At 42.2% G+C, this 18,468-nt stretch overlaps 1 protein-coding gene across 1 annotated transcript in view; it reads right to left on the bottom strand.

The window, feature by feature from the left end:
- Positions 1–508: 508 nt before the first annotated feature.
- The window catches only part of RGR (retinal G protein coupled receptor), a 186,678-nt gene continuing 168,718 nt past the window's right edge, over positions 509–18,468 (bottom strand). The window contains exons 6-7 of the mRNA XM_069610816.1: positions 6,285–6,398; positions 509–1,035 (exon numbers count right to left, since the gene is read on the bottom strand). Coding sequence (XP_069466917.1) covers positions 892–1,035; positions 6,285–6,398 — 258 coding nt within the window. The 3' untranslated portion in view covers positions 509–891. The remainder of the gene's footprint in view (positions 1,036–6,284; positions 6,399–18,468) is intronic.

An 18,468-nucleotide genomic window follows, 5' to 3' on the forward strand; every position in this document is an offset into this window, starting at 1 on the left:
TATATATTGATGAAATAAAGGTTTGAGGATTAGTTTCATCCTTATGATCGTGATCCTGCCAGTCATACAAATTGACAACACAAGCCATCTCCTTTTGCCATCCAAGAGAGCTGAGACATTCTTCAAGAGGTTCAACAGTAGCAGCTTTTCTGCAGGGTGGGAAAGGTGTATCGCAAGGTATTTGATAGAACGTGGGATCCACTGGAGATCAGTTAGGGGAAATAACCAGGAAGAGGACCTTGTCAGCAGGGATTTTCTCTGATTTAAGAAAATGTATTTTTACACAAGATAGTACTGCCTCACCCGCAGAATTGGGATATTGTTCATGGGGTTGTCATCTGCATGAAGGGAAGCTATTATTCTGAGATGTTGGAGCTGCAAACCTTTGCCTCCAGGTTCCTCTCTTGAAACAAATGCCTAGAGCTCAATCGGCAGGGTGAAACCTGCCAACTTTCAGAAGCATTACATCAGCTAAAGATCTTATGTTGCACAAAAAGACAAACTTACATGGCGTATTCCAAATATCTTTAATGTAAAACAACATGAACCTATATGTTTTTTATTATGAATGAAAACATTTGTATAAACAATACAACGTGTTATTGTATTAAAAAATATACTGTACGGGCACTTCAAACCTTACTGGCCAACATTAACACTTTCAAGTAAGGCAGGGTGTTTGACAAGCAGCACACAATACATTAGCGTTGGCCACAGGCAGGCCAGCCGCGAAGGTAGAAAGCTTCCACTCAGTAACTCATTGCATGTGGGCATTGGAGAACGTCACCACTGTGGAATTCGGTCCGACAATGGATTGCATTCAGCTTGCTCTTCGCTTTGTTCCAGAGAACTGTGTCTATCTGTGTCATGCTTGCTTCAAAATATTTCTGGTTACTTTGCTTTGTTATCAACCTCTACTTTCTCTATTTTCTGGCCTGTGAGGAACTGCCATATTCCTCCCCTGTAGCATTCATTCCCAAGGCCATAAACAAAGGCATTGATCGCAGGGGACGTCTTGGCCAATATAGCTGGGAGCTGAAAATGGAGAACACAGTCTATTAGGCTGACAATTTGAAGCATGGCAGTGTACGTGGAAGAAATCATGATGTAGCCATTGGTAGAAATGTACACAGCTTAACTATTATCACGAGTAGCCATGCGCTAGCACCTGTTTTTGTGGTCCTGTGTCTATCATCTCTATAATCAGCAAGAGGACAGGGAGTCAGAATGCTGGAAATGTGTGTGGGTGTGCAGGTGAAGATTTTAAATGACCACATATAGGTTTTTCATGGAAACAGTTTGCAGAACATAGTTTTGGATGATTGCATACACAAATTAGTGAAAAACAATGTAAATTCTACTAGACAAATTAAAATACCACTTAAAAGCTAACGGCACCACGCAACAAAAAGAACCAGTTGTAAAGTGCAAACAAAATTAGCTAGAATTTCGTAATAACAGTGAAATAAATTCCAAAAAACCTGCATAGCAGCCCCTGCATCTGGCACAAACCACGTGTAATTGGCATCTGGGATTTCCACCAGCGCTGGTTATGCTCTTACCTGATCTCATAAGCATGTGTCCTTTTTCAAATATTTTTTTAGGTGGGAGGTGACCAATTATATTTCAACACTGTACTTGAATATTCATACTTAATTTACCTTACAATTTGCTTTTGTCTCCATGACAAAGAGTTTAATATGTCTAATTAAATGATAGGCAATCTCCTTGAAACGTTGAGCTAAATATTCTTGTTGATTTGGGAATTTAATATTTAGCAATTTCATATTAGATTTACAAAATCACAATAAGTAAGATGGAATGGTCTTATTGACAATTTAAAGCCTAAAAGTCCCTGGGCATAAACATTCAATATAATTCAAGACAAATACAAATATCCACACTATTGCATTTTGGTAAGTCTAGCCTTCACAAATAACTCAATGGGTCTTTCAAATTGTAAACCATGGGTATATCTTGATTTCATTGCTAAATGCCAAATTCTGCCCAGTCTTTAGACTATCATATGTCTAAAATGGCCTATGTGACCTGATTGATATGCTGCCAAAACCATATAATTATCAAATAAGAAAGAAGAGTATTTAGATTTTTGAGAAATCATGCATTGCACATAAACAGCATCTGTTCAATGCCAATTTAGAAGTTGAAGGGCACAATCAATATTTTTGCACTGGCTTCCTGTGTGGTATGTTAACGAGTAGGTTTCGGACAAGATAAGCTGGAATGACAAATTCAGTTGTGCAGTGTTAGTGATCTTTAACTTCAGCTAAGGGAGTTATTTGGTCAAACTTTTTTACAATCTATAATGCAGACATACTTCCAACCCTTTATTCTGGATCACATTCATTAGGAGCCAGTTATCATGTACTGACGGTAGAATCAAATTGCATTTTAAATGCCCACAAATGAAATGCTGGGTAATGTCACCATTAACATATTGTTACGAGAAGGATAACGCCAAATACCATCTCTGCAATCCATTTCTTATTGGTGAAGTCTGGGCACGAAAACTAATTTGGGTGAAACATGTTTGATACCTTCTATGCAGAGGTCAAGATACAAGTTATAAAAGTTAATTAGGAAACTCAAAGCCAATTAAAGGAAAACAGGGTTCTCCCAACTCTAAAAATCAATCTTCTGAAAGTCAAAATGCAACTCATGCTTTTGCACTAATGCGGATCAATGACATACCTGAAGTTACTGTCTTGATAAATTATCTGGATGCATGATTATTAAAGCCATTTATTGTGTGGAATGATATCAAATGGAAATCTCAAATTCACAGATTATTAGAAGAGCAGTATCTTGTAAATGAGGGCATTCTCGAGCTGTATCAATTGCATTGATACATTAAAGTATGTAACATGTTTTGACTTTTTTTCCACACAAAAATGAACTGATTATCTGATTGTTTTCTTGAGGTTTTCTCAAAATGCAGAAGAGCATGGCATTTCAAACAATTCTACACAATCCCTGAATTATATATGGTGCCTGCCAATACAGGCCTGTATCACTTTCAATCTCTGAAGCAGCATTTTTAAGGGAATGCGACATCCAGGTCGCCACTCTATGGCCGAGAACCTCAGTATTTTAGGTGGCAATGCAGCACAAAGAGTGCTAAAAAGAAAAGAGCACAGGGCATGCAGTCCCTACCTGCAATCACGGAGTCTGGAACAACACCCTATCATGCATCAGACCAACCTTGATACTTCTTCAATTCCATAAGGAACTGATGACCCACCTAACTGGACAACCCCTGATACAACAAATTTGAATCTCCTCCCTAAAAAATCTGTTAGCCTCTTACCTCTTCACCTTAGGCCCCTCCTTGAATTGTAGACAATCACACATATGTCCCTTGGGAAGCGGCTCCCTTAGCTACCAGCTGACACTATTTTATTTTTGTTCATGTAACCCAAACCTATAACAGAAGAACTATTCTTGTGCAGTGCTCTACTGCTCCTTAGCTAGGTCTGCATCCATCTAAATCCAAACTACAAGGAGAAATTGCCAGTGCAGTTACATGATAACTAGCTAACCTGTGGAAAGTATCATGATATGTGAAGTTGACATAGCTAGGCATGGGCTGAGGTAAGAAGCATAGGCAGCAATTGTATCTGGTGCTTTTCTTTCTAACTTGACAGACATTACTATATATGGTCTCAGTGGAGATATGTTCTGCCATCGCTACACTCTTTTTCCCACAAACTACCACCCACGTTCTCATTTCATTAGTATCTTCTTATAGCAGAAGCTGGAACAAATATACATATTGCTATTTACAGGTGGAAGTGGTTTTCTAATAACTTGTATGCCATATGTTTCAAGAATTAAAACATTTCTTCATGCATGTGTATTAAATGTCTGTACCAAGATACATTCCATTCGTTTTTGTTTTCAACAGACTGGCATTTAATTCTTCAGTTCAATTTTTCTTATCCAAACATCTACATGTTTGCTTTGTGTGTTTGTCATTTTATTATTTGTTATTTCCATGAACACTGGCATTTTTTACAATGTTACTTTCTAAACTTCTCATTTCATTTGCTAGATGTATTCCTTCTCTCGCTTCACCTTTTTTCTCAAACTGTTAATGTTTCTAATGAGAAGTCTTTAAAGGTCAATTGAAGGGCTTATATCTCACATAGTTTTCTTGTAAGCCCCTCTACATTTAAACATTACTCACATTGTTGCCTTAATCTTTATAGCTTTTTCATAAAAACAACAAATTGCTTTTCTGAATCCTCATCATTCACACCGTGCAAGGGGCACAGATACCACAGCCATGAATGCAACATGATAGGATTGAATGTAAAGAGGATGCAGTGCAGCTTTTACATTGTTTTTTTTGTTTTTTGTCAACAGAAAGAACAAATGTAACCTTGGAACATTTTAAACAGCAAGAGTGGAAATGGTACCACTGATTGACTTGACACTAATATTCCAACGGGTTTACATACATCTCATTGCCAATACTTGTTCTATTTCTATCATATCTGTTTTGTGGCATTCTCTGGAGGTCATGTTCTTTATCATTAGCCTCAACGTTAGGCAGTCAATAACAGTTGTTAGTTGACCGCTTTGAAAGGACCAATAATGGGGTAAAATGTCAATTAATAAAGAAGACCTAATTTTTTGGGGAATTTTAAGCAGTGGAAGCCATGTCAGCGCAAGCATTTCAAGTAGCCACAAGTGATCAAGTAAAGCCTTCAGAGGTAACTATAAGGCCAACATTGACCCAGTCATCAATTACCCACAATGGCTCTGTTCTGTGGAACACAAAGGAAATGCCACCACCAACATGAAGGTGGTGGGTAAGTAAGTGAGAAAAGTGTGCCCTGCCACTGCAAGTAGCAGTTGCAGGGTGCACTGAGGAGACTTGCCATTAGCTTTCCATAAGAGAGTCCCCTCTTTCTTAAACCCTGTAAGGTAGAGTGACTAGAGTTCCTACCGGCACATTAACATTTTCCAGTTATGCTAATACGTTGTACTTTAGAGCTTTCTAGTGGGGCATACATATTGGCACCAAGTGTGTAGAGTGGGGAATGTCATCATGGAGGCAAACATATTGATATTGAGTCCGGGATGGCACTGTCCATAAAAAATGTCTGTCTGCTACTTCCATATGGTTCTCTATGGAGCTTCATTGCCACTTTTAGTTTTAGCTAATACTTCGTGCTTTCGCCTCACCCAAGAAGGCTACATAATATTGGCTCAAAGGTGGTGAAAACCACAGCCATTTATTTTGGTTCATAGGCAAATCTTCAGCACCACCATTATTTTTGCTCCATGGACACTGCTTTAGAAACTCCTTGTAAGTCAGCATTGTTTTGTCTCAGAGGTAGCACATTCACACCAAAACACGTGTTGGCTCTAAGTTGCTGCTTTAGCTTCACAAAGCGAAAGTACATCGTTTGATAATTTGGGCTCATAAATGGCACTTTAGAACCTCAATTAGCTTGGATTTAGGTGTGGTGCTTTCGTGCGACAGGGAGCTAAACATATTGTTAAAGATATTTAAGACGTGGAGTGCAACATACAGTGCACACTGGAAGACGCTAGACCAGAGAGGTGGGGCTGGGGGCGCTGCTGGTGGACTGCTGCTCTCCTCTCCTGTAAGGATGCTGCATCGGTCATGGAGGCGGTCTTTCCATGTTTCTGGCTGGAACATGGGAGAAAGTCTGTGTTGCCGAAGGACTTATTGTTCACAGAGCCAAAACTGCTTATTTTGCTCATGCTTGTATTGGCCAGCTCACCAAAGACAGCAAAGAGGTGAGAACAAAGTTTCAGTCAGTTCATGGGATAAGGAGAGGAGGGAGGGAATGGCTCTGACAGCAAAGGGGACCACTGACCAGGATTCTCATGCTTTTCTCTAACTGACTTCTGGAACACAAAGTGCATAGCTTTGTTACTATGAATACAGAGAAAGCTAACTGCCATGTCAGTTTTTCATCAGAGTGATTTCACACAAGTTCCTTTCAGGCCACAGAAACGGTGCCAAAGACACGTTTACTCGCATTTTCTCGCATTTACTCGCATTTTCTCCTCGCTTCAACACTACAAGCCGTTGTAAAATGTGTAGAATTCAAAAACATATATCTTTTTGTCCACATTGCTGTGGAAAGATTTTTCCCATTTGTGTTTACTTGCCACATCATTGTATTTGCTTGAGAAAGGAAATCACAGATCATTATAGAAAGTAACAAAAATCAATTGCATAGTTTGGCTTCTGAAATAGACGTATACATCTTTTCCATACGTACCATTCGGATTTTTGGCGAGATGGCAGTGGCGTTTTCAACAGTGGCATAAAAACACAACAGTGAGTAAGGCCCCCAGCACATCACCAACGTCTTCACTGGCAGGCTGGTGTTAAACTGCAAAACAAATGGATACCTATTACGATGATCCGGTAACACTGACACAGTCATTTCCAGAGGCACTCCCAGAACATTCTAGAATGCGCAGCATCTCAAAGAAGAGCAGCCCTGACCTCCCGACAACCAGGAATTAGTGGTTCTGGGTCAAAATAACATAGCCTTCATTCTGTGGTCACCCTACACTGGCTTTCACCCAAACGAAAGCAGGGATTACCAATCTTCGAGTGACAAACAAATCCTGCGAGGTATGCTGGCTGTTATCCTGTTCGAATATATTAGTTTCCCGGGGAGTGGATACGATTGAACTACTTCAAAATCATGGGAAATTAAACTAAAATGATGGTCCAATGACTGGATTGCTATCAGAGATTGTATTACGAAGTACCAACTGTTCTCACATTCTATGTTGGAAGTGAAATCTTTTAATGCAATCTCTTGTTATCTTGTTGGCTTTTGTGGTACCCTTCAAGGTTTTTAGCAATCATTTTATGAGATTCAAAATGGATTTATTTTAACAAATGAGATTTTAGGTGCTAGAATTAATATTCCAAGAGCATCCAGACTGTGCTGTTTTTGTTATACTTGTGCAGAAACTATAAAGCATCTCCTTATCGAATGTCACCTCTTAGCAGTGCAAAGAAAAGCATTCTTGATCACATTTATATGATAAGCCTTTAATTTTATGGCACATCAAGTATGATATGATATGATATGATTGTTTATTTATATAGCGCCTATACACAATGTGTTTCAAAGCGCTTCAAGGCAAGGGAGGGAACAAGGGAAAATACAACCACATTCTTACAGGCCATGAACAGTAAGGATGTGAAATTAACTATCGTACTCGGCCTGACGACATTTCAGATAGTGCAAGAGCTAAGACATAGATAAGGAAGGGAGGGGGAGAGTGGGAAGGAAATGGAAACAGACAGGCGACTACCGTACTAGGCCTGACAACATTTCAGATAGTGCTGGAGGGGTGGTGGGGAGGAAAAAACAGTAATGGGAGGGTGGAGGAAACAGACGAGGTTGCTATCATATTAGGTCCAGGGACAATTCTGATAGAGTAAGTGCATAGAAGAAAGTAAGGGGAGGAGATAGGAAAAGGGAGAAGGGAAAGGAGGAGAGAAAAGAGATTAAGCATTCAACAAGAGTGGAGAAGCAAGCGTGGAGAGCGAATACAAGTATCCTTATCCATTGCAGTTCTAAACTTTTTAACAACAATATTGGATTCATATGTGATGTTTATTTATGAATTGTTGCTAGGTCATTTTAATCTTGTTTTCTTTTTTGGGGGTACTTTCTGGATTTTGTATCTATGCTAATTAATCAATTTTACAGTGATGCAAATTATATCTTTTTTAATTCTTGTATAAAGTGTGTTGTTCATGAAAGGTTTATTTGTAACCATATCACAAATAATAATGCAAAAATATATAAGAAACTGGGAGGCATAGGCACAGGAGGATGGGGAGCAGAAGGCCTACCTGGAACAGGGGTACACTGCCAAGTGAATGCTGTAAGAGGGGAGCCCTGATCTGTATTGAACATGATTTAAGAATGGTCAGCTTGGTTGTTGAGGCGGAGAGACTTGATGGCAAAATGGGCAATATTCCAGCAGATTGTCACAGCTGAAGTGCAGCTTGGGCAGAGCCAATAACACTGTGTGATATTCGACCATAGGCACAACATTAGAATGGCTCTGCCTCGCTTCTGATTTTTCCAAGGAACTCGTCTACTGGGAGTTCCCTGTGTGTCTGTATTAACCAACGCGCCTCTGATCGGTTGCTGAATGTCCAGAGAAGACCCCTCCGCACGCTGATGCTTGATTTCAGTCATTTACGTCTGAGTACGCACAGTATGTGTGATTTACATGAGAACAAAAATGAGAATTTATGTGCCTGAATTAAAATGACATGAATGGACTATATGCACTGATCGCGTAAATTGGACATGCCTGCAATCCATGTGCATCTGGAAAGCGCACGTTCCAATGAGGACAACAGCGTAACTCCACAGGAAGATGCAATACCAATGAGGTGACCATCAACACAGCTGTAACTTAGTGTGCATAACGTCTTATTTTGTTAAATAAAGTAAGTGACTTCGCTCAATTAATTTTAAGCACACTTGTGCAGTGGCCACCCACTTGTGACCCCAGCAGCTACCTTCCCTTTTACTGCCAGCACTAATGGCAAAAGGGGAATTTCTCTAACTACTACTAAATGAGACTAATTCATGTGTTAGTTGATATCAGACCCATGTTTACGTTTTTTGACTGTACAAGAAGAGAGGAGCGGGCACTTTTCAGCAGGGCTTGGATACTGTTAATTGGACTGTAAGAGCACTTTCCCCTAGACCTCGGTTTTTAATGAGGCTGCTATAATGTTTATGGAACAGGACCAGCACTTCAAGTTGTGACTAATGAAAGCGCTTTGGTATAAGTCACTACACGTGTATACAGCAGGTGGGTACATAACAACACCAAAGCACACTGCTGGCAGCTCTGAGCAGTACCATGGCATCTCCCTCTTCCCTGTAAATCTATGAGCTACGGGGGTGCACACCATGGTTCCTCCAGGACCGTGGAGAGATGTACTTGTGTTTCCGATCTCTCAGTTGCCTGTGACACATTCTTTCACCCCCTTACAGTGGATATCAATAAACATCACACTGACTGCCTCTTTACTGTATGTAAAGCAAGCACACGTTGCCAATATGATCTGTCAGAGTTGTCTATTTTAAGCACTTGTTAGTTTCAATGTTACCAAATAATACAACCTTGTTTTTGTGGCATAAAATCAATAGTGTTAAACTTCTGCGTGGTTCACATAGGCCATCCTCTGTAGTCTATTCTTACAGAACGGCAGCTTCAGCCTTTTTGCTTGGGCTTGCCCAGAGAATCAGCACGCCTCATGCCAGTGCACAGGGAAAAGAAAGGGTTTAGCCAGGCACTGCATATGCCTTTTGGTCGTGCCCACAATACACAAGTGTGGTGCCGTGTGCTACCTGTCAGATTCATGCAATCTGTGCCTACCTGGTGAACTAAATGCATCATGTGTTCAGAATCCCTTGTCAGTGGGTGCCTTGGCCGCCTTAGTATGTGACATGCACCCAGCACTTTCCACTCTGATGCTGGATGTTTTACAGTAGCGGCTGCTGTGCAGAAGCATTGTTTATGCATGCTCACTGGGGCACTGCACAGGTAATGAAACATTTTCCAGCTGATGCCATCTCTGATCTGTTGCCATCACTGATATCTGCCTCAATGCCTGTAACACTGAGATCCTTCCGATTGGGACCCCTGCTCCCTCTTTCTTCCCCTCAGTCTGGCCTTCCTCCTTGGGCTCTCCCCCTGCGCCTTCAACTGAAGCTAGAAACCTTGGAGTCATCTTCAACTCCTCTCTCTCCTTCCTCCCTCACACACACTTCATTGACAAGAAGTCCAACTACCAGCTATTCCTTCTCGAAGGATTTTTACCCTTTCTCACTTTCCCTCAGAGGCTCAATGTGACTCAAGCCCAGGTTCTATCTAGACTTGAATACTGTAACAGCCTCCTCCTCAATCTTCCTTCTTCCACTCTGCGTTCCCCCCAGCTTATCCAGAATACGGCAGCAAGACTTATCCCTGGCCTTAAGCCCAGGGACCGCATCTCTCTTGCATTCAAAAGTCTTCACTGGCTCCCAGTTCCTGCACGGATTAAGTTCAAATCCACCTGCATCATCCACAAGGCTGTCTGGGCCAGGTGACCACACTATCTTCAACTTTATCTCACTAAATACTCTCCCTCTAGACCACTTCATTCCTCTAGCACCAACTGTTTGTGTGTAAAGCGTTTTGCTAAACAGAAGGCAGGACCCGCTCACTTTCCTCTGCAGGCTCCCTCCTTCTGAAGAGCCCCCCCCCCACCCTCCTTGAGGAGTATCTTCTCAAATTCCGGAAGCTCCTTAAGACTTTCATCTTTTCCTCCTCCCTCCCTCCTTCTCTCCTCTGCTAATCCCACAGTTGCTGAATCAGTGTCCTTGGCCCTTATGCATCCTCGGGGCATTGACGTCCCACAGCAATTTTTACCAGCTCCTGTATATCCACAGAACTTTGCATCTGCACACCCTTCGATCTGGAGGCTCACACTTACACCTCCCGTGGCCCAGGCCGTGTAGCACTCAACATTCCTACCATTTCTTCTAAGGCTCACCGACGCGCTCGGACTCCCTAGCACTTACCCCCTCTTCCCTCTTTCTTTCTGCCAGTGGTCGAAGTGTACGAAAACTATGTTCCCTACTAGCCTGAACTGCTCCCCACAAACCCCATTGACACACCCCCTCCCATGCACAATACAAACCCCAAAACACATGCACCAGATGTTTAAGGGGACATCCAGTTTAGTGCACTGAAAGTGCAAGTTTCAACTTCTTCCTACACCTTTATTTTAAAACGAAACCGTTCCAGAACGGTTTCTTTTTAAAATAAAAATATAGGAACGGTAAACCCTAATTAAAAGAAGTAGAGGGGCACCGCTCCCGACCGCTCCCACTCACTTCGACCACTGCTTTCTGCACTTGCACGTTCTGAATACTCACAAGGCATAGTAGGTTCGTCCCTCCCCCTCTGATCTTAAATATTTGTGTTGTAATGTATTTCCGACCCTCGCTCCCTCCCTGCCCTGTGGGTGCTTTGAAACAGTATTTTCGTATTGTATAAGCACCTAAAAAGCAAACTATAAATACATAAATAAATAAATTATGCTCAACGAGTACTATTGTGACAGTGCCTGGCAAATGCCTGTCCCATGCTACACAAAAGCCAACACTATTAGATTGGCCAATGGTTGCTTCCTTGGCATTTCATCCCCTTGAAGCCGGTAATGTGAGTGCTGTCAAATTGGGTAATATAAATACATGTTATTAGCACTGCTATACTCCAGCAAAAATTGACGTAGTAAGCGGTGCACAAAAACAAGCTATGATTATATTAATATTTGGGATCCTGCTATTGAAGGCAAGAAATACACCTAGCATAGGTCAGAAGCGCAACTGGAATTGATTTTTTTTTAGGAACTTATACGAACTATTTCACATTTCAGAAAGTGTTACTGATAGAATTATTCAAAAAGGCATTTAAATGACGTGGAGTCAGTAAAGCGGTCATTTGCTGCACAGTAACCGCAACACAACAGACGATAACGATGAAGTGCAGCCAATCTTTACCCTGCCAGGGTTTCTCCTCCACTATGCTACTGGATGCTCTAGAAATCAGCCTGTGTTTCCTTCATGTAACATCACCGATAGAATTCCATGCGTAACTTTTCATCGGCCTTATTATCTCCATGGCTTTCAGAGCCATTTCCATCACCAGTCATCTATCTCCCCTCTACTAATAATCCCCCACTCATCACCTTGGCATGCACCCTCCTCATTGAACCATGCCTTTCTTTTTTGTAGGCCAAAATGTTCACTCAAGTGGCTGCGTGGTCACATTGAGGCACTATATCAATCTTATCAATATAGAAAATAATTTAATAAATGGCATCTATTTTTCAATAGAAATGTATTGCAATCCGTGGAAAATCAAATATATGTGAGTGAGCGTTCTATTTTGAGATCATTGCTGTTATTATTAAATTCTTGTATGGCGCCACATGCCCATGGGCTTTAGGGCGCACAAGAAACATAAAACAGAGACAAGACAAATGCATTAGAGGGTCAGTCTACAAGATATGTGTCTTCAGTCTGGCAGACGGTTGAACAGATGAGACTTGACCAGTTTTTTAAACTCCAGGATGGTGCCTGCTGTTCTTATGTCCAATGGGAGGGAATTCCAGGCTTTAGGTGCCCGGGAGTCAAAGTTTGTGCCGCCGAATCTAACCAGCTTGAACCTTTGTTGACCCATTTGAAGTTGTCCTGGGAGTGTAGCGTAAGGCATGACTGGGTCACTTTTGTGCGGTCGAGTAGATATTTAGGAGCAGGGTTCATTCAGCATTCATAGAATAGAGTCAGGATCTTGTGTGCTATCCTGTGTTTTATTGGGAGCCAGTGAAGGTCCCTTCTGGCGTCGGACAAATGGTGCCGTCTAGAGAGACAATGAACAGAACAGACTGCACCATTCTGTGTGACCTGAACGGATTGAATGTTGGCTTTAAATGTACCGGCTAGCAGACTGTTGCAACAGTCCAGCCTGTAATTCACCAGGGCAGTGGCCAATAGGGAGCTGCTACCCATCGAGATGTAAGGATGGATGTAATTAAGGAGCTTGGTTGTGTAGCCGCAGGAGGAGCGGATGTTGGAAACCTGGGGTTTCATTGTAAATTTGGCATTCAGGTATATTCCGAGTGTCATTACACTTTTGGCCACTGTGATTCTGCTGCCTGAGATGACGAAGCTACCATAGGCTGGGTTGAGTTTCTTCAGCCGAGGTCCAAAGGCTATTATCAGGAGCTCATTTTTGTCTCTGTTGAGAGCTAAGGAGTTGGCAGCCATCCAGGTCTGAATTGCATCGTAGACTTTGTTGATGGCATGGGAGTCTTGTGTATAGTCAGTCACCTGTTAGCTAGAGGACAACCTGGGTGTCATCGGAATGTTGGTATAATGCACACCCAGGTGTTCCAGGAGACTGAGGAGAAGTGACCTGATGTAAATTTTAAATAGCATCGGGCGATGCTGGAGCCCTGCAGAACGCCACAAGTCAAAGCAATAGGGGTGGAACTGGCATCATCGATTGCCACTCAAGCGGTGCAAGGCCCTAGGAAGGATGAAAACCATTGGGCCGCCAAGCCAGAGCAGCAGGCCTAGTCCTTTAATCAGAAGTGCATGGTCGACCAGATCAAAGGCAGTGGAGAGGTCCAGCAGCATGAGCAAGGCATGGTGTCCTCTGTCCACTATGTTGGCCACGGTGGACTTAAAGTCCAGCATAGTGGTTTTGGTGCCATGCCTGGCTCTAATGCCTGATTGACGTGCCCCCAGAATTACATGTTCTTCAGTAAAATTCTGGAGTTGTAAATAGGCAACTCTGTCCATGACTTTTAGAAGAAAAGGCACATTTGCGATGGGCCTGTAGTTTTTGACTGCAGCTGTTTCAAGGCTACTCTTTTTGTGACGTGGTGTAATCCAAGCCTCCTTAAGAGCGTGTGGAGCCTTGCCTTCAATAAAGGAAAGATGGCCAGTCTGGTAATCCAGGGGACTAATGATTCAAGTGAGCTTTTTAAAATGCTGGTGGGACAGATATCTCCCAGACATGATGTTGGTTTCATGTCTTGTACGATTTTATACATTTCAGACTCTGAGCATTCCTTAAAATTGAGATAGATGATGTTGGTCTTGGGGTTTTGTCAATGGCAGGCAAGTCTGAAGTCACCTCATGTCGTGCAGTGCTTCCTTGAATATCCATGATGGACTGTTGGTGCCCTATAATTTTTGAGGAAAACTCATTGTGGATTGCCTGGCACCAGGCTACATTTCTGCCGTGAGCTGTATTAATAAATAGCAGCACACCAAACCCTCAGGCATCAGGGTGCTAGTTACAGTAAGTGCAAAGTGACATTCTTCAAAGTGCAAAGACCACGCATACAGATTACAAAATACAGGTGGTTCTTGATAAAGCATCTGGCAGAGAGACACCTCATGGTGCAGGGGCTACATCAGCTATGCAGGAACAAGTAGGTTACAGGTTGTAATATCAGACAAAAATTGGTAAGGGAGCAAGCTCTGGAAAATGCACGTCTCATGGTACTGGGACTACATCAGGGGTACAGGTAAGCATAACAGGCAAAATAGCTAAGGGTGCACGCATTGGAAAAGCAACGCATTGGAAAAGCCACGCCTCATCGCATGGGGGCTACATCAGGGGTACAGGTAAGCATAATAGACACAATTAGTACAGGGAAGGTATTGTGAACAGCACAATGCAGCAGAGTTAAAGCAGGTAGATTAAGACACGTTAAGTAACAGTCCAGTAACAGTGTGAGGCAGAATAATGGGGTTGTGGAAAGCTCTGGTGGGGTATCAGCAGAATTACAATGTGATGATGCACCTAATCCAGTAACATTACAAGGCATATCAGTGGAGGCGAGCGAAGCAGCAATGTGTAGATTAGGTAAATTAGAGATCTAAAAAGTTTGAATGCATCCAGGCTTGAATAGTGTTAAGATAAGGCCAAGTATACCAATAAGAGAAAAACTCAATGATGAAGTAACTCCAGGTGCACTAGAACACCTAGCTTTATTCAGATGCAAACGACCGCTGGGAGAGCATACAAAAGACAATCTCAAAATGGTGTTAGAAACAATAAGGGTTTAAGTTAGAAAAACATCATAGCTGATGAAATGGTTAGTAATTATCATAAAACTTCTATTTGCTTGTTCAATTTGTTAGTAGAATATAGAACATACAGATATCCATAAGTAAAACCTCTACTATTGGTTCTTTTACAAGTAATAACTCCACCTAGGTTCATCCTCAAATGATACATCTAAATCTAACTTGCCATTGGTTGGCATTCTACTACACTAGTCGATAAGGTGAAAAAGGTTCTGATTGGTTAATTATCTCTTTCTTCAGCCTTGGGCTTTATCATGTGGTGCCAAGGGAAGGAGAGATGGGCAAACCGCTGTGTGCCGGCCTTGAAAGTTACTCCCATCTTATTCCAATGCAGAGTTTCTCTCTTGAAGACATGCTTGTGGCCTTGGCATGCCGTGCCCCTCCCTAAAAACACAATGAGCCTAGCAGGTGGCTATCTAATTTGGCATGGAATTAATGGTCACTGTTCTGACCACTTGATGAGTGACTGCTCTGCTAAAACCAATTTGGTAATTTATTGGAGTTCCTACTGTCGCAACATGCGTGTGCCTTTCTTCGGTGAACATTTGGAGTGCTATGTCATTTGGTACAGCAGCTACTTGCACCTGGCATTCAAAGATATATGTTTTCTGACTGCTACCAATAGAAACAAATTAACTTAACAATTGTGCTCTGTGCCCAGGGAAACCTTATCTGGTGCAGTTTCAACTGTTAGGTAGAACTCCCTTTTGCACACAGACCTTGGTGCTTGGGCTACTGTCTGAGCATCGTAAGGCATGGAATTTTGTGTTAAGCAATATTATATCAGAATGCAGTATTTCAGAAATGAGGCCTTGCTGTCAGGAAAGGAAGAAGGCGATGGATATGGCAGGGGAAATGTGCACAAAATACACAGTAAACAACCTTGAATATAACAACGTGCATTCAATACCCAAGACTCGTGTATACTACTATATGAAAAGGAATGTAGGGTAAGCACTTAGAACCTCCTTATGACTGAAAGGAAAGTCGACAAACTCCTTACCCACTATGCTCTTACAGATACTGACAGCGCTAAGCCCACGTAGAGGGCAAGCAGGGACAGAATCTGTAAGCTGACACTCTAGACGGTACTGAATAAAGAATTTGGAAACAGTACTCACAAGGACCGGAATGACCACATGAATGCCAGTACTCACGAAGACCGGAAAGACCACTTGGATGTCCGTATTCACGAGACCCGGAAAGACCACTCAAAAGTCAGTACTAACCCACAACCCTGTAAATCAAACAAGAACCCAGAAGGCAGTAAAGGCAAAGAGTGAGGATGACTAAATACCTAAGCCCAAGTCAAGAGGCAAGAAGGAATAGTACAGTGTGGAAAACAAAAGATAATCACACAGGAGCTAGTTACAACAGCTTCCCACACCTAATAATAAAATAGGAAATAAATGTAAAAGTGTAAAAGAAAACATGGCATGGATCCCAATAGAAGGCAAGGATCAGGAGCAGTGAAAACGATATCAAAAGGGAAACTTTCCCACCCATCCAAGGTGAAAAGGCAGGAAACTAAACCTGTAAAGGAAAGATTAATGCAACAAGTCTTTCAGTAGCAAAGGACAATTTCTAGGAAACAGTGAACACAGGCAATTGGGCTACAGCAAAAGGAAAGCTCAGAGAAAGGCTGCCTGCAGACAGAGAAAGGGAGAAAGGGATTTCCAAAAGGCAGAAATCAATTAGGCATACAAATACGAATTCCAGGACAAGGAACAAGAAACACTAACTAGAAACTGGGCACAATAACTAGGAACCAGGAACAAGGGACCAGTCAAGACAGGAACGCTGCAACAATGACCAGCGCTGGACTGAAGCAGACTGAGGCTTTTAAAGCTGCTTAACGAGCACACCCCTCAGGCGTGTCGCCTGCTGCACCTGCAGCCACAGGTGTTGCCTATCCTCCACCCAGCCTTGTCCTGCAAGGGAGGAGGTGAGGCAGTGAGCCAGGAATTCTGGGAAGCATAGTCATTAGATTAAAGCAGCAGTAGCATGCTGGCTGCCAAAAACCTGGAATGGATCCGGAAGGGAAGTAATTTGGGAAATAAGGTTTTAGCGCTCCCAATTCATCAGGACACTGTAGCATAAGGTTTGGAGGAAATGTCCAGTAGGGAAGAGACCCCAAAACATGCCCCCAAGTGGCGGGAACGGGAGCGAAGGGAGCGAGCTGTGACACTTGCAGGGTTTGCTCTCAGTAATGGTAGTACTTCTGCTCTTTCTCCGCCATGTTAGTGTTCTTCGTGTCTTGAATACTGCCATTCATAATTTCCAGCCTGTGTATGCTGCAACTTCTCCCTACCTGCCCATCTCTAAACTACTTGTATAACCCGGTCTGGGTATTCTGCATCCTTTCTCTACTTCTGTAAATGCAAACTACTTCTCACCCTACTTGAGTCACACAACCTATTCTACACTTTAAGCGGCTGCATGCCCATTGGTGTTTTACTGAGCGTTTCTCAGCTTGTACTTTTGTTCATGCTTGGAAGCAGGTGGGGGTGTGGCCAGACCCAGTGCAACTCTCATCTGCACCAGCACAATAGAAAGAAGGCAAACAGAAATAGTAGCAAGAAGGGTATCTGGAAAAGCAGAGAAATATTATAAATTTAGGAGTCATATGTGTCGAAGTACGATGAGACCCCAAATGAGGAAATGATAGAAGATAGGAGTGAACTATATAGTGAGAAAAGAAGGGGACCCAGGACTGATCCGTGAGGAATGCAGAGATCCAGAAGAAATGATGGGGAGGTAGAGCCAACCCAGGAAACAGAATAAGACCAATTGGACAGGTAGGACTTGAACCAAGAAAGAGTGGGATCTATGAAACCCAAATAACGTAGGGTGGATAGGAGGGTACAGTGGTCAACGTTATGAAATGCCATTGAAAGATCAAGTAAGATGTGAATTGAAGAAACTTTTGGTGCCTAGCACAGAGGAGAGAATTAGAGACATAAATAAGGGCTGTTTCAGTTGAATGATTCTAGAATCATTTCCTCACCAGCTTTCTTCTGTACAATCATGTGCATTACAGAAATCCACACCCGAGCAGTTCTGTGCCCCATTCTAAACAAAAACAGCAATAAAACCACCAGTATCCTGTAAAGTATACCAAGCACTCACTGCAAACATAGGCTTTCACTATAACAAGAAAAAAACAACCCCAACTGCTGACCCATCCCAAATGAGAACATTAACCAACTTCTACAATTTCTGAGTTCATCATCTATCAAGCACGTACAGAAGCCAGAATTCACTGTACAAAAAGCACTCTGATAAACGGAAGGTCTGCTTCAGAAAGGAAGTGCAGTTGTGATTGAAAGCCATAATCTAGATTTACAATTAATTGCAGAATCCTCGCTGACAGACACTTCAACAACTATTTATGACATTCCTATCCCACAAATCAACTCCATTTTTGTCAAACTAGGCCAGAAATAACTGTCCTAGGTTTCATCTACAGGTCAGCCTGATCTTTGTTTACAGTCAGAGCATCTTGCTTTGAGCTGTTAAATATCACATTTGAAGACTCCCCAACTTCTATTATGCTGCAAACAGACACCCTAACCCACACAATGATTTTATCTCACTTTACTACCTCTATGAAACTTTGGTACTGTTTTATTTTCCTACTAGATCTCCACTGATACATACATTTCCTGAGTCACAAAAATTAGATCATACTGGATCCTCTCTTAGATCCACTGGACTTCATCTCAATATTTGCTCATTCTCCCTTTGACTCTTC

Source organism: Ambystoma mexicanum, chromosome 8, assembly GCF_040938575.1.
Source record: "Ambystoma mexicanum isolate Mex_15411 chromosome 8, UKY_AmexF1_1, whole genome shotgun sequence".
Classification (NCBI taxonomy): domain Eukaryota; kingdom Metazoa; phylum Chordata; class Amphibia; order Caudata; family Ambystomatidae; genus Ambystoma; species Ambystoma mexicanum.